The following is a 27,747-nucleotide window of genomic DNA, read 5'->3' on the forward strand; positions in this document are numbered from 1 at the left end:
ATGTGCAAGGTCAACACTGTCCTATTGCCCGTGAACCTCCACAAACTAAAATACTTAATTTCTTGTGTCACAACAGAAGAGCCCAGAATTAGAGTCACCACTACAGAAATAGCCACGTAAATCCTGTTAAATCACCCCGGGTGATAGCTCTGTTAGCTGTTAGCTCCACCTTTTTAGCTGCTTTAATGAGGATGTTGCTGGAAAGCAGAAACTCAAATCCCTTTGACATCAATTCAGATCATCCCGTTATTTGGCAAAAGCTTCCAGTTTTGTGGCGGTGGGTGCGTTTCCCTCCCAAGTTTTTGCACTGTACTGTTTTAGCTCGAGGTTTCTCTTCCTCAACAGAATATCACTCACCTAGTCAGTTCCAGGAGTGTGATAGTGTAATAATAGTGTAATAATAGTGTAATAATAGTGTAATAATAGTGTAATAGATGTAATAATTTCATGGAGTGAAACCTATTGTGCATAAATGAGCAAATAAATGGCAGGATTGAAAGGACGAGGGTGAAAGCAAGGACTGAATTTTTTTTCTTTTTTTTAAATCCTATTTACACTGGCTCAGTTAGGTTTTTTTTTTCGTAGGAAATACCCTATAGTTTGTGTTTCAACTCATCCATCTGTTCACTGTGGCACTTCACTGTTCTGTGATTCCCAACCCTTGCATTTCTCCGTGGGATATGGGTTAGGCAGGAAAATGAAAGCGAAGAGAACGCACGTTCCCAACTTACTGCAGGGATTGTAATTGTGGCTTTTCAGTGGTTTCCCACCTCTTTGTCAAGCAGCCCTCCTTGCTTTTACAGACTGCTCCTTCTTGTCTTGGATATTTTTTTGCCGTAAAAAAGACCATCAGAATTGAAAACCCTCGTCAGCGCTCATGCGTGCCGTTTGTGGCTGCATCTCTCTGGCTGTCGTCACGTGATGGTTGTTACTCGCTCCTCGAAAAGCTCCATATAATTCTTGTTCTGCCGTGTTCACACTTTCACTACAAGGCTTTTTCCCTCTGCTGTTAGGTTGCTCCCTCGTTACGCCGCCTTCACTGCTTGAAGCTTTCCAGCCGAATTTTTGTCAGCAAGGACTCAGCAATAAAGTTTTAAGTATACTCAGTGGTCTGCACTGATGGATTTTCATTCCACCTTTCATTGGAGTGTCTGAAGGAGCCACACTACGTGGAATAGGAGATGCAAGAGCATCCCCTTGTAGGGGCCGTATGTTTTCACCGAGATTTGATAGTAATACTTGAGCATAAAAAGCAGCGGTTTCCAGATTGCCGTCTCTGTTAGCCGGGCTCCGGATCAAGCCCGTGATTACCACGGCAGCAAACGCTTCTAATCTGGGTGCAAATGTGGACACACACATCTAGAATCCAAAGTAAATCTTAAAGGGGGGGAAAGAAAGGCTAAAGCACAAAAATTGTAGCTGTCTGAGCTGCAGATGCTTGGCCCTGCAAATAAAACCAGCGTGGTTTGGGTATTAATACAGAAATAATGGTGTAAAGTCTTAGAGGTCTGGTAAAGTGAGCAAACCAGACTGCTTTCAATGAGGGAGAGATGTCCAGGAGCGTGGAGAGGCTGGTAGAAGTGCCCGATCAGGCTGCAGCCTCGAAAAGCTTGGAGTAGAAACGTGTCTGACAGTTGGCACTCCGTGGGCGCTTTTGCAACAGGTTTCATCTTGTCTCAGATATTGGTAGTAAGAGGTTTGTTCTCACGTTAGGGTGACCTGGATGAATCACTTGGCTTGCCGTGCTGCCGCTGCAAGTGCATTAGAGAATGGAGAGTGTCAGGAAAACATTTCTCCAGGAAACTTTATCTTCCCGGGTTTCCGTTTAGTGCCTTGGACTCATTCTGGTTGTGATTAAAATGATGCTGCATAAATTGAATTGGGGTCAAATAAGTTGTCTCGTGACATTTTCTGTCTAATTTCTGGATTGCTGACTCGTTACACGGTATTTGCGGAAACGATTCATCAGCCTCTTCCATCAGCCAGCGAAAAACGTGGGATACTGAAACTTGAACTTTAAGGCAATTAACCTTCGTCTGTGTTCTTCAGCACCCTGATTTGTTTAGCACTGGTTATTTCTCAAGCATCACGTTCCTTAGATGGGTATCAGTAAGAAATCCTTCTGAGTTCAGTTTGTTCTCTGTTTTTTGAGATTTCCCCTGTAAATGTCCATATCTGGAAGCGAATCGGGAACTTCTAGTCCTTCTGAGGGCACCACCCGTTCGATGTTCCCTGCTGTGACTCAGGAGCCAGGCTCCTGTCGCTGGCGACATCTGCGTGTATAAATAAAATGGGTCGGGGCACGTGCTCTGACCCACGGGGTGAGTGGCCTGTGGCCCTGCGACTAAACTTTCTGCTTCAGCTCTCCTCCCTTCCGAGGAACAGAGCGAACTGATCCAAGCTGAAGCCACAGCAGGGAGTCTGTTAACTGTTAAAGGGTCATGGATGATTCAGAAAGGAGCACGCGATGTGATGCTACAACCTCATTTAAAACTCCCGGTTTTGACCCTCTACTGCCTGGTCAGGGATGGGTGCCTTTGAAGAAGCTGGTTAAACAGCTGGAGACCCATCATTTGTGATGGCTCAGCTTTTGAAACCATTGCCTGGTGCAGGGCAAGGAGACCAGAAGGTCAGAGGACAACTTGAGGTTGCACCAGACCAGGGCATTGGCCTGGACTGTAAAAGGAATGAAGGGAGAAGGAAAAAGAGGATGTCTTTAATTTGGGTCAGCTCATGGTACAGCCACAAAACCAAGCACGGTGGCACAACGGAGGCAGGGAGGTGCTGTGGGATGGGAACGAGCGGCCATGGGAAGTGATGGAGAGAGTGGGTGGAAACTCTGTAGGCAGCAAACCACTGCAAAGTGCTGAACTGGAAACCAATGTTTACTGCTGTTGCAGGAGCCCATTATAGCTTTGGTTTTCGTAAAATAAATACAAACCCATAGGAAAAAGGACTAGAAGAGACTCGGAGCTCCTGGGGAATTGTTAGGTTGCTTTTGTTGTGGTTTCTTGGGGTTTTTTAAGCAAGGAATTGTAACTTCTTTGTAAATTGTACATTTATTTTACTTATATAAATTTATTTTATTTAGATAAATTGTAAATCGCTCGATTCCTGTCCTCAAATAGATGAGAGCAGCTCCAGGTTCGGATGGCTGACCGGCAGCTGGTCTGGAGCTATTTTAGACTGAAACAGTTGAGGAGAAGGATGGTATAAACCATCTTAGTTCTAAAAGCACGAGTTGCTTTGTGTGACGCAGACGGGGCGGCACACCTGAGCCAGCCCCAGTCGCTTTTCCACGCGAACGCTGCCCGTGGCCGTAGCGGCTGTGACGGGAATGCCGTGTGGCTGGAGGCCCCAGGAGATGTTCACCGGATTTCGGAGTGGGCTTCGCTCCAAAAGGTCAGCAGGGTTGGCTTTAGGCAGCTTCAGTCCTGGCTGGTGGCCAAATAGGTTTTTGAATACCTGATGATAACACCTGGTAACGTCCCGCCAGCGCGTTTGTAGAGGCAAGGACGGCGTCGGTGCCTGCAGACCTGTGGCATTCTTGTGCTGAAGAACTGTAGGAGCAGAAATCTTCTCTTCTTGTGTCACTTGGCTTTTATCTCCTCATGTCTGGAGAGCTTTGTCTAAGATCACATTGCTTTGCAAGACTGAATTTTTCACCAACAACATTTGACCCCTTAGAAAAGAAGGAAAAACAACGAGAGCAACAAAGCCAGGTTTCTGAATTGTGGCCTTTACTGAATTAGAATACAATCCAGCTCGACGTTTTACACGGCAAATTTTATTCCCAAGGGAAGAGCGGTAATAAACTGCGGCAGCCGCGCAGCCAACGGGCCGCGCGAGGGGAACTGAGGCACGGCTGGCGACCGCGCAAACCGCGTACGACGGCTCGGCGGCTGGCACGGCAGGAGGGGCGGCCGGCGGTCCGTTACGGCCGTACGTGTTTTGTTGCAGATGAAACACGTGCTCGCCGGACTGGAAGCGCTGGGATGTGTTGCAGACAGCTGCCAAAGCCACTATTCCATCTTGGAGAACCTTTTAATATTATGCTTCAGTAACAGCAGCTTTTATTAAGCAAAGTTTATTGATTTATAGGTTGTGAAAACATATTTTGCATCAGGCTGTGGGGAGTTGGAGGTTATGTGGAGGTGGTTTGGCTACACCGGATTATTAATCACGTCGACGGGATTTTGTAATCCCTGCGTTTGCACAGACGCAAACCAGGGTTGGGAGGCAGCACTATCCATCACGTCCACCACTGGAGCTAACAGGACGCCGGAGCAAACCGCAGCTCTGGGGTCAGCAGAGCAGCTTTCCGAGGGAGGCGATGACCTCCACAAACTGTATCAAAAGCAAAGTTCAACCAGACCTTCTCATTATTTCGCGCTCACTGGAAAACCAAGCTTGACCCCAACCCTGCCTGACTTGAAAGACAAACGTGGCTTGAGGGGGAACGCCGATCTGGTTGTACCCGATGGGAATGGACCGGAGGTTGTACCAGGCAGCCTTCCTCGTTGCTGCTTCTCCTTCCAGCTCAACTTTTGCTGTGCCAGCTCCAGGTTCGCTTCTGCCTGCAGCAACACGACACGCCAGAGAGGTTGACCTTCTTACGGCTGCCCCAGTGCAGCCAAGCACATAAACCTATGGAGTGTAGGAGCAGCAGAGCTACGGAACTGCAGGAACGTGGCGGCTTTTGCATATAAGAGGGAAAGAACTGGCCCCAAAAGCAGCTGGCTTGATTTTTTGTTTGATTTCTAAAACAAACAGGACTCACAGGAGGGTATTTGCCAACGCAAGAATTAAATCCGAGAGGTTCCTCAAACTTCTCCACTTGATGAAGAAAAGGGAGGACAGCAGGGCTGGAGCTGCGCTCCAGGATCTCGTTAAATGGTGGTTATTTAATCGTAAGCGTTGATCAGGATCTCTGAGACGAAACGCACCAAAATAAATTCCTTGAGAACTATCTTAAAATAGTGCATATTTTCCTGAGGTTAGCCAATTGGAGATAACGAAGCATAAAATGTTCCCAAAGCATCTTTTTTTTCTTCTTCTACTTTTTTTTTTTCTAACCAATGTAAATAGACTTTTTCTGCCTTTGCTGGGTCAGATCCCGACCGCAGAAGAGCACAATTGGAAGCACTTAGGCCAGTTTCTGTCTTGGCAAGAGCAGTGGCCGATCCCCCTTTTTGGCACTGCATTTCAGGGCTGCATTTTATCTAAACCTTCCAGGAGGAATTTGGGTTGAATTATACTTCTCTGAACTCCCAACAGCTGTCAGAGTTTCTGAGTTTTTAAGGGAAGGCTCCTGCCCTCCACAGTCCAAGCACATTTCTAAAATCAAAACCGGATGGCGCTCCTGGTGCTGTGCAGCATCCCAACAGTCCGGACGAGTAAAGCCACAGCCAGTACATAGCTGTGCCTTCGCCTTGGGATTGACCAGCATCAGCACAGTGACAACTGGGGGCTCAGAAGCAAGTGGCTGGCGCAGGGAGGATCCAGTATGACGTTCTTGGCGCCCTTTCTCAGGTCCCATCTCAGATGTCCTATGTTTTCCCAGCCCACCTGGGCTGAATCGCCTCTGACCCTCTCCGGGAGGACTGGTAAAATTAGCTGAACCCCTTTGCTGTCCTCCACCACCCCCACCACTACCTGAACATGCCCATCATGAGATGGACTGGAGGAAAGATGATGTGATCTCTCAGGTGTGAGGTCTAAGAGCCAAGGATTACCAGAAAGTTGCAAGTACATCTGCAAGTGTGCTGTTTTCCTTCAAAACTCATCCCCTTGGGTGTCTCGGTGCTCTTCAGCCGGAGTGCCGGGGTCTCAGCTCAGTGCTGGCTGCTGTGCTGGTTTCTGAATCAGGACAACTGCCTCCAGCATCTCGCTTTTCCCTGGGGTCCTCCTCCCCCCGCCCCGAACCCTGCAGCGATATGACCCTGTTCGGATTGCAGGAAGGATGATTTCACAGCCCGACACTTCCCCGGCTGTTAATGTTTCTCGTCAAACTTTTGATCCCAAGGGAAACAAAGCAGCCTGGACAAAACTGCCAGTACTGTTCCAGATTTGCCAGGGGAAGGAAAAAAAAAAACCAACAAAACAACACCACAATGCATTTGTATAATTGATACAGCAGTTTATCAGCATCCCCTTTTTAACCTTAACAGATTGCACAGTATTCATTCAAGATAAAATCACAGAATCAGAGAACGGTTGGGGTTGTAAGGGACCTCAAAGACCATCTAGTTCCAACCCCCCTGAAACCCTTCACTACACCAGGTTGCCCAAAGCCTCATCCAACCTGGCCTTGAACACTGCCAGGGATGGGGCAGCCACAGGTTCTCTGGGAAACCTGCTCCAGTGCCTCACCACCCTCAGAGGGAAGAATTTCTTCCTTAGATCTCATCGAAATCTCCCCTCTTTCAGTTCAAAGCCATTGCCCCGTGTCCTGTCACTCCACACCCGTGTCCAAAGCCCCTCTCCAGCTTTCCTGTAGCCCCTTTAGGTACTGGGAGGTGCTGGAAGGTCTCCCTGGAGCCTTCTCTTCTCCAGGCTGAACAGCCCCAACTCTCTCAGCCTGTCTCCAGAGCAGAGGGGCTCCAGCCCTCGCATCATCTTCGTGGCCTCCTCTGGCCCCACTCCAGCAGCCCCGTACTTCTGATGTTGGGGGCAAAATCAGGAAGGGAAAGCCCTTTCTTGCACCAGCTTAGTCAATAAGTGCACGTTTAGTGCCTCAGCCATATTTCCCTCTCTTTACTCCCAACTTCTTATTCCAGAAACAAAGGAGAGAGAATTTTGTCCTTCACCTTCTGACTCTGACCTCGGAGTTTCCAGCTCTGGGACAGCACCTCCGAGCACATGCAGCCTTCTCTGGTGCTTACAGAGCAGCGCAGTGAGCCAGCTAACGCTGCGCAAGTTTAACTGAGTATTTTTGTGGTCGCGTTAAAAGAAGGAGGAGAGGCAGTTGCTGAGCTGATGGTGCAGGTGCAGCTGGAAGCACGTGGTGAAGATTTCCAAGGGCATGATGGCCGAAAAGCAGGACAAGAACCGAGCCAGAAAGAAGCTGTTTTCTGCCGAGAATATGTCTGCGATGCGATATCCCAGTGGCTGCTGAAAAGGTTTGTCTTTGAGCAAATAGCAGGATGTCTCAGTTGAGCGCCTGGTCCAACATTTGTGTGTGGGGCTCACGTTTCCCCTCTCAGATGCCTCCTGCCCAGCACAGCCCCCCCTCGGTACGAGATTTCAGCCATCGTTCTGTTTAACTCATTTCCTCGAGCGTCAGAGACACTCTTTGTGCTAAGAACTGCTGCTTTCCATGTTGCCCTTTTCAGTTGGAGCCTTTTTTTTTGAAAAGTGCAAAAGGGAACTTGTGTTTGTTTCTGCCCACGCCCCCCACCTCATTCAGGATTTTCTCCCCCTCCCTCCTTCCATCATTATTAAAAAAAAAAAAAACAAACCAAACATCTGCATAAGCTGCTCCTTGAAATATCAGCACCCACACTGGCTTTTGTGCAAAACCCGGGAAAATACTGAGCAAGAAACTGGTTTAAAACAAAATAAGTAAATGTCCCCTCCTTCCCTGAAGGTAGCAGCAAGGAGGAGACTGGTCCGCTGATAAAAACTGTTCTGCAACTTTCATTGTAGCAGGGACACTTCCAACAGCTGCTGTGACATCTCGTTCAGGCTCTGCTTTCCACACCTCAGCCTTTATCCATTTCCCCTCAAACTTAATCATCTTTGTCTCAAAAATACCACTTTTAGCTGAAAAAAAAACCACGGAGAAGGCACCCGAAAATTGAAGAGTGAGGGAAAGTCGCCTTCCCAACAGCTGCAAACACAGAGATGTCCTGTAGCTCCGTGCCGTTTCTACAAGACGCTGGGGTCGATTTGTGGCAGAGGCGTGCTTTGAATGAGCCCAGAGGGGGGTAAAATCACAGGAGGAATCACTGGTCCCTAAGAAATATCCAGCTTTTGGCTCGGGACGGCCCGGAGCTGCCGGGCACTGGGGTGGCAGCAGGATTGCCCGGCTCTGATGCCGGCCGCGGCAGCAGGACCGATGCTCGCAGGACCTCCCGTCTCATCTCACTGCCCTCTTCTGCTCACAGCCACAGCGATGGTCGCAGCCCGAAACAGTCCATTTCGGTACCCGACCCGGGAAGGTTTTAAATACAATAAACCTGTTGGGTTTATTCCCAGTTGCTGTTCCCAGCAGCTGTGTTAGAAGCGATTCCTTTCTCACCGCACCCTGCCTTTGCGCTCCCTGCCTATGGAAATTATTAGTTTCTTTGGAGGGGAAAAAAAAAAGAAAAAGGCAAAAATGATTATTTTTTTCCCCCTCCTGCTGCAAGCAGGCGGGCTGGCGTGGGGACCTGCTCGGGCTTTGTTGCTTGGTTTCCATATTGCCTTGCCCAGCCGCGTGTGGGCCTCTCGCGCTGCTCAAACGCGGGCGCGGGGGCGTCTGTGGTACCAAACGGGGACGTGCCGTGCCGATTGCCGGGCAGGAAAAGGCGTCAGTGAAGGGGATTAGCATAAAGTGCACAAATAACTTTCAACAAGAGCCTTGTTAATCACTTCCTAATTCCCCTCTCCCGCTCGATAGGGGAGGTTGGGTCATTGGGCCAAATTAAAAGGGAGCTGTCAGCCAGCTGAGGGTTGTAAGAGGCAAACGTCGGAAGCTCGGCTAACAAAAAACCATAGAGACATCAGTCATTGTGTTTGTGGCTGAGCACCTCTGGAGCACCTCTGCTTTGGAAACAGGCTGGGAGAGTTGGGGCTGTTCAGCCTGGAGAAGAGAAGGCTCTGGGGAGACCTTCCAGCACCTTCCAGTACCTAAAGGGGCTACAGGAAAGCTGGAGAGGGGCTTTGGACAAGGGTGTGTAGTGACAGGACACGGGGCAATGGCTTTAAACTGGAAGAGGGGAGATTTCGATGGGATCTAAGGAAGAAATTCTTCCCTCTGAGGGTGCTGAGGCACTGGCACAGGTTGCCCAGAGAAGCTGTGGCTGCCCCATCCCTGGCAGTGTTCCAGGCCAGGTTGAATGGGGCTTTGAGCAACCTGGTGTAGTGGAAGGTGTCCCTGCCCGTGGCAGGGGGGTTGGAACTAGATGATCTTTGAGGTCCCTTCCAACCCAACCCGTTCTATGATTCTGTGAAAATGGGAGATCTTTCTATTGATAGCCCTGCACCAGAGGCCAACTGTATGGAAAATGCTTCCCACCTTACTGGCTTGGAGCTTCCTATGGAGAATAGCCCAAGCCACGGCTGTTTGAATGAGCACATAGATGTCCCAGTGACAACAGTAGGCAGCTGCCGGGTGTTTGGCTCCATGAGAAGCTTCTCAGACAGCATCCACCATCACTTGTGGATGTGCAGCTGGCCTTAACTATGGTGGAAGGCCGTCTGCCGTCTCCCTTGGGTTGTTTCTCACGTGCATGATGCAAGGAAAGCTTTTGGTGCATGGAAAGAGGGTTAGAGCCAAAATTATATGGGGCTGGACCTGCTGCCGTGGCTCAGGACCCCCGCCAGCACTGGGATGGGCTCCTGGAGCTTTGATGACCGTCTCTACAGCATGGGGCTGGCACCCAGACCTGCCCCAGGGCCCTGGCTGAGGGGGGCCCTGCAGGCTTTGCTCGTCCTTTTGAGCTTTGTGTTTAGCAGCTTCAGCTGAACATGTCGCCCGTTCCACGAGGCTTCAAACGTGCCGAGATTCATCAGTTCCTTTTCTTTTGTACTGGTCAGATCACCGCGTCACACGGCGGGGGCTGCGCTGCAGAGCAGGGATTGCAGATCCTTTGGGGACGCTCCTGTCTTGAGTCAGGACTCAAGATGAGGGTTACCCTAGGGCAGGAGAAATTAAAAATTTAATAATTAGATTTACATAATAGGTAGCTGGGTCCCTGCATCCTGACGAGCGGAGGGCAGCGGTGTGGGCAGGCTGGGCGCAGCCCGTGCTGCTCCGTGTGGTCCTTCGGCTTTGAATGGAGAGATTGCAGGGCCGCTTGTCCACCCTCCTTCTCCATGCAACGGGGTGACTCAACACAGTTGGCTGGGGTGTGCACTCCTGGATACCTGCCCGGGCAGCAGAAGCATCGTCTGGGTGCCAGGCAGGAGTGGAGGTCTGAGGTCGTCAAACACGGGGGTACCAGACGGGCAGCAAATCTGCCACCCACCAAGGTGTTTAGCCCTGGATTTGGTGGTGGATCTAGGCAGCACAAACTCCCAGCACAAGCATGTCTGGGCACTAAGAGCCTGACCCCTGGTCTTGTCTGTAACGTCCTCCTTCTTGCGTTGAGTCTTGTGCTTATAAAAAAGGATCCAGGGAAAAAACTGGGAGCGCCTGCAGGTGCTTTGTGCTCGCTCAGAGGAACAACGCTGCTAATAAAACTGACAGGGGAACCTCGGGCTCAATTTCCAGTTCAAGGGACCAAAAAAGAGTTCGACAGCACCTGGAGTTTGAGCAAGGGTCTGCCAGACAGAGAGAAACCTGGCAGAGAAGGAGATGGCAGGTGAGCGCGTGGTGTCCCGCGGGACACTGATGCCGTCGCCATTTGATTTCTGCACTCGTCAGCTGCAGCAAAGGCAGCGCTGAGGACGGGACAGGGGTGATTTGGTGGGGAAAGAAGAACCTCACGCATGCTTCAACCAACACGTCCGCCCTTTCGGCTGGGGGAAGGGTCTTCTCCTTTCCGCGTGCAGCTTCCGCTGTGTATCTCCTTGCCACAGTGCAGCTTTTCTTTGTGGGGAGCAGGGACTTGCCCATGGAGAAGAAGTACCGTTTGCAATTTCCTGATGTTCAACCCAAATCCGCAGCGAGCTCGGCGTGTCATGGTCTGTTAGTCCCTCTCACTCATCATGCACAGGACAGTGATCAAAGTCAGGGAGGATAATTTGATTGAAAAAGGGAAACAGTAGGTTCGGTTTGGTTCAAAGGAATGGATTTCAATTCTGGAAACTGGGATTTGAAGAACAGGGTTCAGTAGGTTTTAGGTTCGCAAAAGAAATGAGATTTGAAATGCGTCAGAGAGACTGAAGCAGCTGAAAAGATTCCGGCAGGGATGGGTGATTCCCAGTTTGGGCATGGGAATTCCGCTGCTTAGCTTGTTGTGAGCCGAGTGCTGGTATCGGAGGTAGGATACCTGCCGCAGGGTAGCTCTGCAGTTCTTGAATTGAACCTTTAATTCTCCTCATTATTAATTCCCTTTTTCTTTCTTTTTTTTTTCCCCTTCAGCATGAAAGACTTTCCAGGTAAGAATTTTATTTTTTGAAATTTTTTCTATTTAATATTTATTGACAGCATGTTTTGGGTATCACTTTGGGGGTTCCCTGCGCTTCAAATCAACAGCATCAGCTGAGGCTGATTCTGGCCGTTTGGTTCTCAGCTTGACTCAACTTTCGGGCCAGTTTGCTTCATCCTTTGCTCCCCAAATTATTTAACAGCTACCATGCAGAGACACAAAAATCCCTCTGTGCCCTATTAGAAATGGAGCCCGTTCCCACCGTGAGGATGAGGGGTCCATGGGAAATTACTGTCTGTTTGGGGTTTGGGCTGATACCCGCTGGAGTATTCCCAGTTTTTAAAACGGCGGCGGCTGCCTGGCCTTCAGCAGCGATGCCCCGCCATGGGGCAGAGGGTGCTCGGTGCCGTCCCGGCGCCTCTGCCCAGCTGGTTCTGCCTCGGCCCCAAGTCCCAACTCGGTTGGGCTCCTACTGCCTGTCCCAAAGTAGCGGCGGCTCCGCGGTGCTGCATCTTCATCGTGTTTTAGGTTGGAAGCAGCTACGAACCCCACCACCAGTGAGTCCTCCTACAGTGACCGTGCCTCCAGCCGCTCCAGTGCCTACAGCAGGAGGGAGAACCGGTTAGCCGCCCTCAGCAGCCGAGCAGAAGAGGAGAGTAACAGGGACTATAAGAAAGTAGGTGTTTTTAAATGTATTATTGTCACTGGCTGCGCCTTAGGAGCTGCAGAAACCTGCACTGAGAGTCTTTGGGAAGAAAGGATCATGGGTTCAGATACATCATAGAATCATAGAATCATAGAATGGTTAGGGCTGGAAGGGACCTTCAAAGGTCATCTAGTCCAACCCCCCTGCAAGGAACAGGGATATCTCCAACTAGATCAGGTTGCTCAGGGCCTCATCCAACCGGGCCTTGAACGTCTCCAGGGATGGAGCATCCACCACCTCTCTGGGCAACCTGTTCCAGTGTTCTACAACTCTCATGGTAAAAAATTTTTTCCTAATATCCAACCTGAATCTACCTCCCTCTATTTTAAAACCATTACCCCTTGTCCTATCACAACTGGCCCTCCTGAACAGCCTCTCCCCATCTTTCTTGTAGGCCCCCTTGAGGTACTGGAAGACCGCTATAAGGTCACCCCGGAGCCTCCTCTTCTCCAGGCTGAACAGCCCCAACTCTTTCAGCCTGTCCTCATAGGAAAGGTGCTCCAGCCCTCTTATCATCTTCATCCAGCCTGCTTAACTCAGTACTATGCTTGGTGGTTTACCTACATTAAAAACATCCTTTTTTTTTGCCTCTTGACTTTGTTTAAACACCCTACAAAATTAAACAGCTGTTTTCTTATTTCGAATGAATTACAAAAACGCAGTAAAGCATCCAAAGTATCCTTCTGATGCCCTGACGCGGGGGGGCGAAGCAGACCCCCCAGCTGCTCAGCGCTGAGGACACGCGCCGGCTGCGAGCGGTGCGGCCGACGAGGTCTGAGCGGTGGCCGAAGAGCAGCCCCGTTAACTGAAACCTTTTGTTCCGCATTGCAGCTGTATGAAAGCGCCCTGTCTGAGAATCAAAAGCTGAAGTCGAAACTGCAGGAAGCCCAACTTGAGTTGGCCGATATCAAATCAAAGTTGGAAAAAGCAGCCCAGGTAAGGTGAAGACCAGCTCCTAGACTGGAGGAATTCCAGTGCGTGTTCCAGCATGGGAAAGGATTTAGCTTTTGGGAGGGGAAGTGCTCCAGAAGAGACTTATTTTTCACAGAAATAAGCGTGAGTGATTCTGTGAAGACTGTTCTTCTCCGGGCGAGTGTATCTGTGGGCTATCTAGGCCTTTGTGCAGCATCCTGTGAATCCCTCTCAGTTTTAATAGCTTTCTATTTTTAATTTACATAGCAGAAACAGGAGAAAACTTCTGACCGGTCCAGCATGCTGGAGATGGAGAAAAGGGTACGTGTCTCTGCTTTCTTCTGAGTTGCAGTCTTTGCCTCACGTTGCTCTGCGAGGCATAGTAATTTCCTGAAGGAAAGTGTTAATTAAAAGATAAGTTATATTTTAGCCATGTGGAGCAGTGCACAGTGATAATTGTGTCCTGACCTTTTGAGTGTCTGAGACTTTTCTGCTCTCTTTGCAAATCAGCTTAGTTCCAATTTCTTTATTTTGTTATAGGGAGCTGCAGACCAACAAATTGTGTTGTACCAGGCTAAGAGACTGTTGGTCCATTATGCTTTAAAATATTCTTGATCTTTATAAATAAAAACTGGGTTGGGGTGGTGGGGAGAACAAGGCTAAACACTAGCTGGGTGTCTGTCTTGTGATTGTACTCGAAATCTGGATGTTTGAACGCTCCCTCCTCCTCCTTGAGCACTCGGGTTCACTGCAGTAAGCGAAGCTGAATGGGCAGTGTCTGGCTAAATCTCTGCCTTCAGAGAGATACAGCTCCAGAAAGATTGGAAGGGACCCAAGGAGATCTGTAGTGCATCTCAGCAGAGTCAACCAGGTTAGTCAGGGCTTTGTCCCATCATTTCATGAAGACCTCTGAGTGTTGAGTTGCCACAGCTTCAGCCTCTTCTTCTAGTTTTTACCTATCCTCATAGTGATTTTTCTTTTTTCCTTACATCTGTCAGAACCTCCCCTGCTTCAGCTGATGGCCATTACCATTTGTTCTCCCACCACATGCCCCAGTGGTTAATTAAAGCTGGAGCCTGGCTCCAGTTTCTCAGTAATGTCCACTTACATTTTAGAGGGTTGCCTGAACTGAAGGTTCCTCCTAAAGCACTTCATCTCCTGAATTTTTAGAAGCTTTGCTGGATGGTCAAACTGTGTGTTCAAATTTAATTCCTACTATGGAAGACCTTAATTATTTATGCGTAAGCACTTCCTGGGATTTGCCAGATACAGTCCAGAAGAGGTGACGTTCAGAATCCTGATTTTGGACAGTTAGGCAGAGCACATCCACCCTCAATACAAGCATGTGAGATACCTCCTGGGGCAGGTGCCAGGCTTTGACTGTTGAACTTACCAAGGCTGCTGAAGCTGAGCTGATGCTCAGGCCATGGCACTGCCATGTAAGCTCAGCTGAACATCTCTGCACTCATCTGAAACCCGAGACTGAGATTCTCAAAGGAACGAGCCGTGTGGACCTAATTCCTAAGTGTCCTTAAAGCAGGCTGAGTGGGGTTATCAAACATGGAACCATCACTGTCATCTGAACATAGCTGCTGGGGAAGTCGTGACACGAGTGGAGCTTTTCTTTTGGGAGAAAAAAAGAGAGTGTGGTGGTCAGAGCACTTGCCCTGAGCGGACATCCGCAACCAGAGCGAGCTCACACCGCGTGTCCCGTCTCCCACCCGTGCGATGCCTCCGAGTTCAGGCAGTGTCCTGCCGTGCTTTTGTTGAATTAGAATCACGACAGTCACAAATACAGGTTTTTGAGAGTTAGAGGGAAAAAAGGTGCCCAGCTTTCTCAGTGAAGATGGCATTAACTGTTTCCAGGACGCCTTACGCATTTTGCGCTGACAAATCCCTGCATTGAATATGCTGTGGACAAAAAGTGACCCAAAATCCATCATCCATGGCCACACTCAAAAGCAGTGTTTTTCTCGCTGTCCTGGCCTTGTGTTTCTTTGCAGAGGACGAAGGAGCAGAACAGAGAGTGTAAAGCCTGTTCCTGACCCACATTTGCCATTTCCTCCTGCTCAGTACACTTTCCTGGGGTGGTTTGAATCATAGAATCATAGAATAGTTTGGGTTGGAAGGGTCCTGCCCCATCCCTGGAGGTGTTCAAGGCCAGGTTGGATGAGGCTTTGAGCAACCTCGTGTAGTGGAGGGTGTCCCTGCCCATGGCAGGGGGGTTGGAACTGGATGGTCTTGAAGGTCCCTTCCAACCCAAACCGTTCCATGATTCTATGACCTTCAAGGTCATCTCATTCCAACCCCCCTGCCATGGGCAGGGACACCCTCCACTACACCAGGTTGCTCAAAGCCTCATCCAACCTGGCCTTGAACACTTCCAGGGATGGGGCAGCCACAGCTTCTCTGGGCAACCTGTGCCAGTGCCTCACCACCCTCTGTGTAAAATTCTCTTCCTTAGATCCCATCGAAATCTCCCCTCTTTCAGTTTAAAGCCATTGCCCCGTGTCCTGTCACTACACACCCTTGCAAAAAGTCCCTCTCCAGGTTTCCTGTAGCCCCTTTAGGCACTGGAAGGTGCTGGAAGGTCTCCCTGAAGCCTTCTCTTCTCCAGGCTGAACAGCTCCAACTCTTCCAGCCTGTCTCCAGAGCAGAGGTGCTCCAGCCCTCACATCATCTCCGTGACCTCCTTTGGCCCCACTCCAGCAGCTCCGTGTCCTGATGTTGGGGACCCCAGAGCTGAACGCAGCACTGCAGAGAGGATACTCTCACATTGAGCCCTGTCATGTTGCAAAAGTCATTGATGGAGTCCAGATCTCTCCCTCTAGGCAAGGGCTCCAGCTATCCCCTGAGGGCATCTCCAGTACTCACATGGCAGAGCTTACCCCCGTAATTGTAGGATTCCAAACTATACTGAAAGCAGACAGCTTTACAGCTTTAAATTTATTAATTTACATCTGGGAGAAGCAGAATTTCCAGGCATCTTTTCCTGTTCATCATTCCTTATTTGATGGGCTTGGTGACTTTTCTCATTGCCTCCTTTCGTGGGATGCAGTTAAATCCATGGCTTCACCTACAGAGCTCAAAATCACATTACTAGGAAGTCCTGAAAACTGGGACCACTAAAGGTGGGGGGAACATTTCTTTGAAGGGGTATGAAGAGAGCTCAGGATCTGCCAGAATGGGCCCAGCACATATTGCCTGCAGGTTGACCCACTGCCCTGTCCCACCTGGTCAGCTCCTGCTTGTAACCTGTGCGTTGCTCTGAGTTGCTTTTCAGGGAACACTCCTACAGAAACACAAGACTTATTTTTCTTTAAAAGAAAATGCACTGTAGGTTTTTCTTCTAAATCCTTGTGACCATCTTTATTATGAATCCTTGTAAACAGGAGAAGCGAGCCCTGGAGCGAAAACTCTCTGAAATGGAAGAGGAAATGAAGGTAGGAAACGCTTTATTCGCTCTGTCTGTTCCGGTTTTTATGCTTTGTATTCATGTCTGTTGGGATTGTCTCCCAGGAGTAGGACGTTAAGTTGTACGTGGGAAGGGACTCGTCTTGCCTCTGAGTGTGTTCCTTTACGCAGCCAGAACTGACTTTAACGGCCGTGTTCTCCAGACATGAAGTGCCAATAAATCTGTCCCATTACCGTCCGTCTGGTTGCACCGCGTGTTTCGTTGGTTACGCTGTTTGATCCGAGAACTGCGAAAGCTGTTCTCCATAGATGCCTTCCAAAACTAACCTTGTGTGGCATGGATGAGTTTCAGTGTGCTGATCCTCTGTGCTCTGAATAGCCTGCAGCCCGAGTTAAGCCGCTGTGGTTCTCTCCGGATGGGTAAGAAGACAAAGCTGGCTTTTGAGATCACGCGCGCTAGCCAGGGAAAAAACACAAGAGCGACTGTATTTCTGTGCTCCCTTCCTAAAGCATGTTACTGGAAAGCTGTGTCAGTACATCAGCCTGGAAACAGAGTTCACCAAAGAGGAATTTGCTTCCTGATGAAATGTGCAGCATGGCTTAATGTCACGAGACGTCCGCCGCCGACTGCTCCGTCGCGTTCTCTCTCTCTCGTGGCGTTGCTTCGAAGGATGGTTCTCCTGCTGCCATGGCTTGGATGCCCGGGAGCACTGCAGAGCAGGAAGCCGTGTGTTTTGCCACCTAAGTACACCTTAAACTCCCTGCTCATTGCAGTGTTACATCATTTTACGCTGTCTTTTCACCCTCTTTGCTCTGTGCCCTGCACTTTCACTCCCTTTGAGCATGACCCAGGTGGGACCAAGCTACTTTAAGAAGGAAGGACCCCATCTGAGAGCTGTGAGCTCTCCTGGCACGGTGCATCAATGGAAACGATTTCCTGCCACCCTGGACGAGGTTTCAACTTTATGTTTCTATTTGAAGCTTTATGTATTTACGGAGCACACAGCATTGAAGGGACCCGTTGGCTTGGGCTGCGTTTTCTGCTGCAATAAGTAGCAGAACGATTTGGTGGAGTCTCACTGTAAAGGTTCTCTTGTTCTCTCACAGAGCAGACAATAAGTGCTAGCCAGAAGGGGAAGGAGAAAGGATTGAATATACCTAAATTCCAAATTCTTTGTTCACTGAACAGGTAGCAGCCTTTAACTCCAGAGAGACCTTCCTGTAATTACAGAAATATGGCCTTCAAGAGGAAATGCAGATAGTAGCAGTTTTTGTTGTTTCTTCAGCTATGCAGATTGCTCTGCAAACCAGCTTGGTCCACGGAGTAAGGAGACAAATTGGTGTCCTCTAGTGGCCTGTTGGTTCTGAAACATTTATGTTGCTTCAGAAAGCAATTCATGAAAGAAGGTGCCTGTAGGAACTGTTGGGTGCAGTCAAAGCGCCTCTGGTTCAGGTAGTCTGGAGCTGCAGACTGACCAAGAGCTGACCAGTTCAGAGTCTGGAGCTGCTGACAGGAGCCAAGATGGTGCAAAAGGAGAAGCACCACTAGAAGGTACTAGAAGAACAAGGCATGTTCTCATATTGCCCCGTGGTCTAACTGAAAATGAGCTGTGAGGTCCTTGAGAGTGGTACTTACTCTTTGTGGTCTGCTGCATTCTTGCTGCGTTGAACAACCAAAGTGGCCTTCTGTTAGTAGAATAAATAGACAGGAGATTTGAAAATATCTCTTCTAAGGTGCTACTAGATTTCCACTAGTTTTTTTCAAAGACTCAAGCATGTGGTGAGTACCTGAGTGCACTGTGACGTGTCTATTTTAACAGCAGCTCAATAAAAAGGAATATAAAATCTCTGAAGATAAAAACGTTGAACTGGACACGTCCGTAAGGCAAGCAGACTTTCATGTCTGCTTTCATCGTGCCTTGAAACAGGAGAGTCAGCCCAGTTGTGTTTGCCTAAAACGGGAGAACCTCCACAGAGCATCTGTGTTAATAATCCCTGGCATGGAAGTTGAGCCAGGAAAACAAATCTATTAATTCTAGTTAGACTTTCATTCCTGCTTCTTGCGCTGGCCGAATGGCTGTCGAGCAGAAGCAGAAGGAATAAGCGACTTAAGCAAATCCACCAGCTTCCTTTAACGTGGAGAGTGGCGAGAGGGAACAACCAAACACTCCAGGTTATTAGGTCTCAGGTAATGCTGTGGGTTTTGGCGAGTCTTGCCACTGGTCTTTGAATGGAACCAGTCCAGCATGGCTCACATCCAGCGTTTTGATCCTGGGGTCTTTGTGTCCAGTTCTCTGCATCAGATGCCCTGGCCAGGGCTTTCGTCTTCTTGCAGCTGGCTTCCTAGGAAGAGGAGACACAGGAGTGGTCACAGGATGGCTTTGTACTTCAGGCTGTGCTTGAGGTGATGAGCTTTGTTCCTTTCGTGAGTTTGACCCCTGCTAACCAAGTGATCAAGAAATGACGAGGAGCAGGAGAAACTCACCAATCTCAAGAACTCCTCGGTGCCAGAGCTGCTCCTGCAGACCTGCTCTTGCAAAGGTGATGGAGTGGAGCAGCATTTCCCTGAGTGGCTGCAGAGCTTGACTGGAGATACAGCACCAAGCTACAGCAACTTGGCTGAAGCAGGAGAAAGAAAATGAGCATTTGCACTGAGCTGAATTTGATGCCAAGTGCCTGAGGTCCCAACTTAACACAGCAATTTCTCTTGAAGGTCACAGAAGCTGCTTTATTCTGGAGCGGCGCTGCACCTCCTGGCTTTGTACACTCAGCATGCTTTGGGCGTTTTCATTTCCTCGAGTGTTACAGGCACAAAGTCCTTTAATTGGAGGCAGGTACAGCTGAGCTGAGAAACCTGCTGTCGGTGAGCCAGGTATCAAGCAGAGTGATAAGCAATCGCAGCAGTATCGTCCAGATTCCGGTCTTCGTTCTTGGCTTCAGTCCCAGCTTCCCAGCCTTTGCTGAGGTTCTTGGATAAATAGAAGGCTGTTCTACCTGCAGCACACACGTGGTTTTGCACAAGGGGTTCTTTTTTCTCGTCCGTGGCAGCGTGCTGAGGCTGAGCTGCATCTGATCGTGCCGTGCTGAGGTTTCGTGCTATCCTGGTATGGAAAAATCAAAGTGGTCACTAAAACGATCACGGTCCTTTCCATCTCGCGTAGCACGGCTCCTCGTTTTACGTATGTTTGAGGTTTCCTGCCAGCCAGCTGCCTTCCCTGTGATAAAACAGAGGATGTTTGTTATCCGTGGTACCACCGAAGGAAATGTCTCTTCCCGCATGAACCATCCTCCGGCGGCTCCTGGGTGCGATCAATCACAGGACAGAGGTGTGATGTCCGTCTGCGTCCTCACCAAGCGCAGAGGGAGCCGGCACAGCTCCGGCAGGTTATGTGACGGACAGGCGGCTGTGATCCAGTGAGAGGGGATCTCACTGCCGAGATGTCCCTGAAGCTCTCCTGCAGTTTGGTGGCCGTAGCTCAGTCTCAGGACCTGTTGATTTATCCAGTGTCAGAATTGGGTTGACATAACCCAAGTAACAGGAGCTGCTTTGTCAGTTTAATGCCCTCGGGGGGCTCAAACCCCATCCTTTGCTGGCTACCTGCGCTCGCCTGCCTTGCTTCTGTTGGTTTCACAAGGCTTTTGGATGAGGTGTCTTGATTCCTTCATGGGGAGCATTGGTAGTGCTTTTGGGTAGCTAAGAATGGAGCTGATGGATGGGGGCTGCACAAAGGACTTCTCTTTTCTACAGGAATGAGCCCTTGGACAGAATGTCCGGGGATGCAGCAGGTTCCTTGCCAACTGCAGCCAGCTCCACGCCATGCAAGCTGGGTGGAAGTTCATGCAAGCTGGGTGGAAGTTCATGCAAGCTGGGTGGACGTTCATGCAAGTTCTTTATATCACAGTAGATTTGCCCATGCTGCTTGTGGTCAAGGACAGATTGTGACCTTCCTTTGAGCACTTTCTGCTAATAAAATGGCAGAAAGGAATCCCCTTCCCACTAGACCCTTCCCTCCATCCCCTCCCTGCCGTTGCAAGCTCACAAGAGGACACATGGAGGAGCACGTGGCTTTGCCAAGCTGCTTTGGTTCTAGGCTGGGATTTCTTTACTTGAACTTAAAATTCTCTTCTTGCAGATGTTTCCCTTCCTGCCTTTCCCCTGCCCCGTGTCTGTGTTCCCTCCACCATGGAGGAGGGTTTCTCGTTCATGTGGCTCCGCTGCCTGACGAGCTGTCGGGAGGACAGAGGGGTGGGACGCTGCTCGGAAAGCAGCATGTCCTGGCACCCACGCTTGGTATAAATATCCAGCACATGGTTCCCCTTTAGCATCACTCAGAAAAACGTTGTCCTTGTGGAACTGGTGATGTCCGCATGGCTTTTACCATTTCCCTGTTGTGCCTTTCTCGTTTCTTTCATGTTCTGTATCTGCCCGTTGCTGCCATACCTGTGCCAGCCCCAGCTCTGGGGCTCCATTTCTACCCTGTCCTTTGCCCGCTTGTTTCTTTCGTAACCAAGAACACCATGTTTTCACGTGCCTCCTGTGTAAGGTGCTGCCACTCAGACTCCTCCGGTTAAAATGAGCGGTTTAAGGTTCTGACTTTTCACCTCTGGAGATCGGACGTAATTTGAGCCCCGTGACAGAGAAGAGTTAAATCTGGGCAGGAATGAAAAACCCACACATGCCCCAGACCTTTTGGCAGGACCAAAGCCTAAGCAGACCCAAGAGCCATCGTTCAGGTGCCACAGGGACCAGGTTGCCCAGTGAAGCTGTGGGTGCCCCATCCCTGGAAGTGTTCAAGGCCAGGTTGGATGGGGCTTTGAGCAACCTGGTGTAGTGGAAGGTGTCCCTGCCCATGGCAGGGGGGTTGGAACTGGATGATCTTTGAGGTCCCTTCCGACCTAAACCATTCTGTGATTCTATGACATATGAAGAAAAGGGGTTTTAAAGAAACTCTCCGTTGCCAGCAGTGCTTTCAAAGCCCACATAAGTGGTGAGTCAGTGGTGACAATTCTCACAGTAGTTCCTAAGACCAGGGACTGGGTGCTGCTGGGGCTCACTATCTGGGTAAACTAGAATATAACCTGCAAGAGACCATCCAGCTTTGTGATGGGAAATCCCTTTATTTAACCTTTTTAAAGACTTTGGGGGGCCCTGGAGAAAGGGATGGTTCCTCAGACATCCTCAGCGTGTTGCAAGACTTTCCCCATGTGCATCTGAGTTGCTGCCCATCCAGCACTCACTGCTACTAATTTTTCTTTTATTCTTTTTTTTTTTTTCCTTTTACTGCTTGGGGACTAAATTCACATTTCTGTGCCCTTTTGTCTTCGTGGTGTGTTGTCTCTGTCTTTTCTCTGTCCACTCCTCTCGCTCTCTGCAGAATCTCCACCAGCTCAAACAGATTCACACTCTGAGGCAGATGAATGAGCAACTGCTGGCTGAAAACAGGGCTCTGACCCGGGTCGTAGCCAGACTTTCTCTGCCTGCCAAACCCTCCGAATCAGAGGAGCTGTAGCTGTTTTCCCTCCGGCTCATCTCGCCTCTCTCTTCCACTTTTCCAGGCAGGTCTCCGCTCCCTTGGCCGGGCTGTTTCCCCCTCGCCTCGTTGCTTTTGAGGGTATCTGATGAAGCTTGTGGCTTAAAAGCAGCATGTGGCAAAGGATCTTCCGAAAGCCGAAAGCATGGTGTTGCTGCCCGGCTGAAGGCAGCGTTTCACGGGATGCTCGTCCGGTCCTGCTGACGTTTGCTCTGCTTGGCAGATGATGCTGACCTCCCTGTTTTACTAACCGACTGCACCGAGGAGGTCACCTTGTCCCTGTGGATGGGGGTCCGTGTCTCCCATCATCCGGGAGGAGAAACAGGAGGACGGGCTCCCTGCCTCGATGGGAAGGCGTAGAGTTGGGTGGATGGCGCTGAGGTGGCTCCCGAGGAGCGATGGGTCAGGATGCTTCCCTGGAGCTTAACGCTGGCAAATGGCTTTGGGGTGGCTTCGCCCCTTCCCTGTTACCTTACCTCGAAATAGGTGGGTTACGCCATGGGTCCACTTATGGTACAGTTCTTTTTTAATTGGACTTAGTTCAGTGAGAAGCTGGCACCCAGCAAATAAGATTATCCAAAGTCAGAATGAACAATCTAATAAATTTCTAAAGGATGTTATGAAAAGTGCGCGTTTTAGACAGGAAAGTGGTTTTTAGAAAGCCTACAACTGGGCAGTCCTCAGCAGGCTTTCTTGGTCACTTGAGCAAAGAGAACAAGCTCCTTCCCTCATTTTAAACAGAATCTGAGTTCAGTTTTGGAGTCTTGAGTTGACACACTGCAGCATCCCCTCTGCCTCCTGCGGTCCGGCTGCGGGGCAGGTGAAGCGACCCGCGGCCGACCAGACGCACTTTGGGTTTTCATCTTGTGCTTTACATTCAGCGCAGAGCAGTTAGTGTCTGAAATCCGAGGACGAGCCTTCCGTAAGCTTTGCAGTTAAATTACTGCGTGATTTTAAATTCACTGCATAAATTTCTCGCTACTTCCTTGGCTCGCTGCTAAAATAAAGCTGTAAATGCTTCTTTCTCAGGGCCCTGCCTGTCTTTTGCAGGTTAGTAGGGATGTTCAGGTCCCTTCAGACAGCTATTTTTTTAAAAAAAAAGGAAGAAGCAGTATGCTCTCGTGGGCTGGAAGTGGCACTGAGGTATAAAAAAATCTATTCTTAGCATACAAATTATACCAAGGATGATTAACCGTAGAACCAAACTAACCAGGGGAATTGTGGCTTCCCCTTTCTGGGAGCCTCAGTTCAAGACCACGCGCGTATCACGGGACTGGGGGGATGTTTCGTGTTGCGTGGCCTGAATTGTGCAGATGGTCAGATTGAACGATCTCACCATCTTTCTGGTTTAAACCTGCGAAAGCGTTCTCGACCCTGTCGCTGGCTCACCCCTCCTCACAAGCGGTGAGTTTCCTTCATCATCCTTCCCAACGTGCTTTGAGATCTGAGAGGGAAAATCGAGCAAAACTGTTTCCAGACTCGAAAAAAATAACGTTGCACCAACTGTCAGTCCCCGGTCTCTCCCCTGGGAAACATCCGCATTGTCGCTTTCCCCCAGCTAACACCCGCTGCTCCGACGCGCCCTGCCTCTCGTGCAGGACAGAGGTGGGCTGGTCCTTCCCTGCTGGGCTTGCTTGTAGGTTTGCAGTTCCGTGCTGGTGTCCATGCTGGAGAAGCGCCACATGCCTGCAAGCTCTGCTGGTTTTTCTCTCGACTCTTTTAGTAGGTCTCACGCAGGGTGTTGCTGGTACCTGTAAACCTTCTCACCGGTGTCTGTAGACGTCACAGCTCTACAGTAACCTCACTGTGTTCCACTCTGACAGATGTACCACGCTCTTGCAGCAGTGGTGCTTTTCAAAGAATCTCCTTTTCCAAAAACCACGTAATTCCTGCAGTGCCACCCTCTCCGGGGCTACAGGTAACACGCAGCACCGCTGCTCGGACCCCTCTAGCCCAAAACTGATGTTACGCCGGCAGCTTCACCGCCCCGTGCCGGCTGTGCCGCATCCCTCCCTACCCTTCCCGATGGCACATTGATAAAGCTTCAGTTTTCAGGCCCTGCATTACCCGCTGCTTCACGTGCCCTTTATTTTACCCAACTTTGAGGCTGCTTTGCTTCGGAGGAAGGAATGCCCTCAGCCTGGGAGGAATGAAATTTTCTAAGTTTGATTTTTCATTTTCAGAAAGCTTCACTGGAAACTGATGGAGTGGGGCTACAGCCAGGAAACTTTTCAAGAAGAACTTGTTTTACATGTTCTTAATGCTCCTTCCTTTTCGAATAAATCACCAAAGTTGCGTTGGAGCATGTGCAGAAGGTGTAGCCACTATCAGAGCTTCCAGTAAGCTGTAGAACCAGGATGGTTGCTCTCTGCTGATGCTTCTGAGAACTTGTGACAGATTATCTCTACCAAAGCAAGTGGCAGAACTTCACATCACTGCCTTATCGCAGTGATGGACACATTCAAGACTGCAAGGCCACCCCAAGCAGTGACGTAGAGAGGACAGAGACTGTCCGTCTACAGACCCCAGCAGGTGGTTGAGCTGTCGCAGTGCACTGATTTGGAAGGTCCCGTGCTGCGTGGTGGGTGTTAGATGAAGCTCAGGAGGAAACGGAGGGATGCAGAGTGAGACAGCAAGCGCTGTCCCCGTTTCTCTGGGCTCCTAAGCACTTTGGTGATGGGCGATGCCTCTCGTTTGGCTGTGAGAAATTGCCTAAGGAGTCATGACTGCTGTTGTGGTGACAGCCATGTCATGGAGATGTGCCTGTCACGGCACTGCTGGGTCCAGTGAGACACTGAAGCATCACCAGCTGAAGCTCTGGCCAGCCCAGCACATAGTTTTACCCTTTCCCCAATATCCCACCACGCCACACTTTCCCCCCTCGTCTCTCTCTTGCGAAACCTCCCATCTGGAGCATCCACCACCGGCACCAGCAGGGATGGAGTTGGGCGCGCTGGGGCCAGGCACAGCTTGGTCTGACTGTGAAAGGAGGGAATTGCTCCAGCAGGAGCAGTGGGAGCTGACGTCCGCCCCAGGAGCTGCCTGCGCGCGGTGGCAGTGGCCATGGAGGGGCTGTAGATGAGAGGAACGGGCAGAATGTCGTGGTCAGAGCTGAAACTGCAGCTTAGGAAGAAGGAGAAGGTTTAGTGGGGATTTTGAATTTGGGGAAATTCCTCTAAGATGCACCTTGGCAGAGAAAAGTCATTGCTGAGCTCATACTGTGTTCGTGCCTGCGTGTGACCCTGCTCCACTCGGGCGCGTTCCAGCAGGCTCTGGGGCTGGTCACCCTCAGGGCTGCTGGTGCCCGTGGTGGAGTTACACCTTCTGCGTCACACCCCGAGACGGGCACCACGGGGTCTCCTCCAGTTCCCGAACAGCTGCGTACAGTCTGCTGAAGGTCACCCACCTGCAGGGTGGGAAGCAAGGGGAGTCGGGAGGGGGTTTGCAATGAGAAATGCTGGAAAGGTCTTGTCGAAGCTGTTTCTTCCTCTGTTTCCAACTAAAAGCTTTTCTCTGTGTTGCGACCCTCGGTTGAGCTCCAGCGTTCAAAACCGAGCACCGGGGAGGTATCTCCAGGGTCGGTATGTTCTGCCAGTCCTCTGGCTGTGGCATGCGTGTTCGCGTTAACGTCTATGAGACCGCAAAGAGATTTGGGGTTATTCTAAAGAGATTTTGCAAGCCAGGCTTGGTCCAGCCCTCAGTTACAATTTCAACCCTTCATGTTCCCCTCTAGTCCTGGCAAAATGGAGCAAACAAATCAGAGAAAAAGGAGCTTTGTAGTTTTTATAGCCTCTGGGAATAGGTTTGGGATGAAGCAGCTCAGGAATGGTTCCTGCCCTGCCAGCCTGGTCCTGATCTAGTGCTGAGGCCACAGCATCACTTCTCACCACGGGATTTCCCAGCTCCGGGGTTTCCCTGGCTCTTTGCTGTGCTTGAGTCCCCTCTCCACCCCTCCGCACCTGATGCCCAGTTTGTCAAAATCCTGGAGGTGATCCGGAGAAATGGCTGACGTTAGAAGCGCGCTGGGCGGAGGGTGTGCGGTAAGGCACGCTCTGCACGCTGCTGTGGCACGTCGGCGGGGAGAAGGACACGAGCCTCACGGGAAGGATGCCGCGTCCCCGCTGTGCCCTCGGAGCCGTGGGGCTCGTCCAGCCGGCAGCGCCGCGTTGTGATCCCACCTTGTCTTTGTCTCTCCGCAGATTTTGACAGAGCTGAAGTCGGACAACCAAAGGCTGAAGGACGAGAACGGAGCCCTCATTCGTGTCATCAGCAAGCTCTCCAAGTAGGAAACCTGAGCAAAGGCAGGAAAAGAGGGGTGCCCTACACGAGCTGCCAACCCCGCCACCAAGCCCTACCCGCCTCTTCTCCTCCTGTCAAAAGTGCAGCAGCGTCTCAGCCGTGGGATCAGTCTGTCACACCTGCCTTGCCCTGCCCTTTGCTGTACCTTCCCTTTCTGCCCGTATTTCCCCCACAACACACACTCCTGTCATTTTATTATTTTTAATTTAAGCATGTTGTGGTATCTCGGACATTTTATTCAAGGGAGAAGAGAAACATGAGGACTGGGTTTGAGCTGCCAAAACTTCTTCCAGAAGCCCAGTGTTTGGCGTTGGACTGATCAGGAGTAGGTAGCTCCTACTTTGAAAAGTGACGCCTAAAGAACTAAATCCAGCACATCCAAGCCCTTTACAGGTGGGAAATGTGAACATGGGCTGGGACTCTGAGGATGCACATCAGCCCACCTGAGAAGTGGGACTCTGGTTAAAACATGATGCTGTGAAAGCCGCCGAGGCTGATTTCTGTAACAGGCTGACGACAGCTGCTTTGCGCAGAGACCTTCTTCTCCTTTCGCCCCAGTAGACCGAGTCTTTTATTTAATGTGAGATTCGAACCCTTCAGTAACATCAAGCGCTGACCCTCATCAGACCCCCTTATCCCTCACCCTGCCTTTCCTCCGCAGCCTGGCTGATTTGGTATCGCGTTGTATCCTTCCAGGACTCCTGTCTCAGTAGTCAGTAGCATCTGCTAATTGCATCTGGACTCTTGCTCCTCAGGACAGGATGTATCACAGATACTTGCCGAGCTTTCTGAAGGACAAGCGTGAACCCCTGGAGATCCTCTGCTGCACATGCAGATGAATGCAGATCACCTTGCAGGGAGCTGTGCCCACACCAGAAACCAGGCTGCCCGTCCTAACAGCCAGCTGGGACATTTTCTTGCTGTCTTCATGAAGGCAGAGCCCTGTAGAGGAGTCTGGTCTGGTGTTTCAGGTACCTTGCTCGGATTTGCAGCAGGAGGCTGAGCAAGTGGAAGGCAGCACTGGTTCGTTTGTAGAGAGAGGGAATGCCAGGGTCTGGTCCCACCCACCCACCTGTCGGTGAAGAATCTTGACTCAACTGGGTTTAAAGGCAGAGGAGCATGAAGCAGCGGTCACTTGTCCTCCTGCATGCCTTGGAAAGGTGTGGATGCGTGGGTGTCAGAGGGACAAGGAGCTACCCTTGGGCGTTGCTGGTAACTGTATCACTAGGATGAAAGTCTTTTCATCTGTCAAAAGCTTGGAATAAGCCTTGACCTTGAAGGAAACCTCAAAAAAAACCCCACCTCTTTAATGTTATACATACTCAGAACAGTTGGAAATTGTTCTCTCTATGGGCATTTAGACAGTGGCTCCTCTGTGTGCTTTGTGATCTTGATGACAGCAGCAGCAACCTGTCATCAGCTGTGTTGAGCTTCCCTTTAACAGACTCCTCCCGAACGACGCCTTCCCTCTCAGAGCCTTCTTGCTGTATCCAAACCACTTTCCCATCTACATCCTTCCATATCTGTCCTTTCATTTCCTTTGTCCTTTGATTTCCCTGCTCAGTCTGAGTCATTGAACCTGGAGGTTGCCATGAAGAAGTTCTGCCTGCGTTCCCGCGCAGCTCTGCTGACCGTGGGCTGGTGGCTT

General features: G+C 50.3%; 1 protein-coding gene across 8 annotated transcripts in view; it reads left to right on the forward strand.

Moving 5' to 3' along the window:
* PPP1R12B (protein phosphatase 1 regulatory subunit 12B) overlaps positions 1 to 26,086 on the forward strand; it is a 137,945-nt gene extending 111,859 nt beyond the window's left edge. For 4 of the 8 annotated variants that reach the window (XM_086627101.1, XM_086627100.1, XM_086627095.1 and 1 more), the window contains 6 exons: positions 11,231 to 11,247; positions 11,766 to 11,913; positions 12,775 to 12,879; positions 13,123 to 13,176; positions 16,248 to 16,298; positions 26,000 to 26,086. In XM_086627101.1, the coding sequence (XP_086483227.1) occupies positions 11,231 to 11,247; positions 11,766 to 11,913; positions 12,775 to 12,879; positions 13,123 to 13,176; positions 16,248 to 16,298; positions 26,000 to 26,086 (462 nt within the window). Of the gene's footprint in view, positions 1 to 11,230; positions 11,248 to 11,765; positions 11,914 to 12,774; positions 12,880 to 13,122; positions 13,177 to 16,247; positions 16,299 to 21,644; positions 21,780 to 25,999 lie in introns of those variants that run through there. The other 4 variants (XM_086627098.1, XM_086627097.1, XM_086627094.1 and 1 more) reach the window with 1 other exon arrangement.
* The last annotated feature ends 1,661 nt before the right edge of the window (positions 26,087 to 27,747 follow it).

The sequence above is a fragment of the Tauraco erythrolophus genome, chromosome 27, assembly GCF_009769465.1.
Source record: "Tauraco erythrolophus isolate bTauEry1 chromosome 27, bTauEry1.pri, whole genome shotgun sequence".
NCBI lineage: Eukaryota > Metazoa > Chordata > Aves > Musophagiformes > Musophagidae > Tauraco > Tauraco erythrolophus.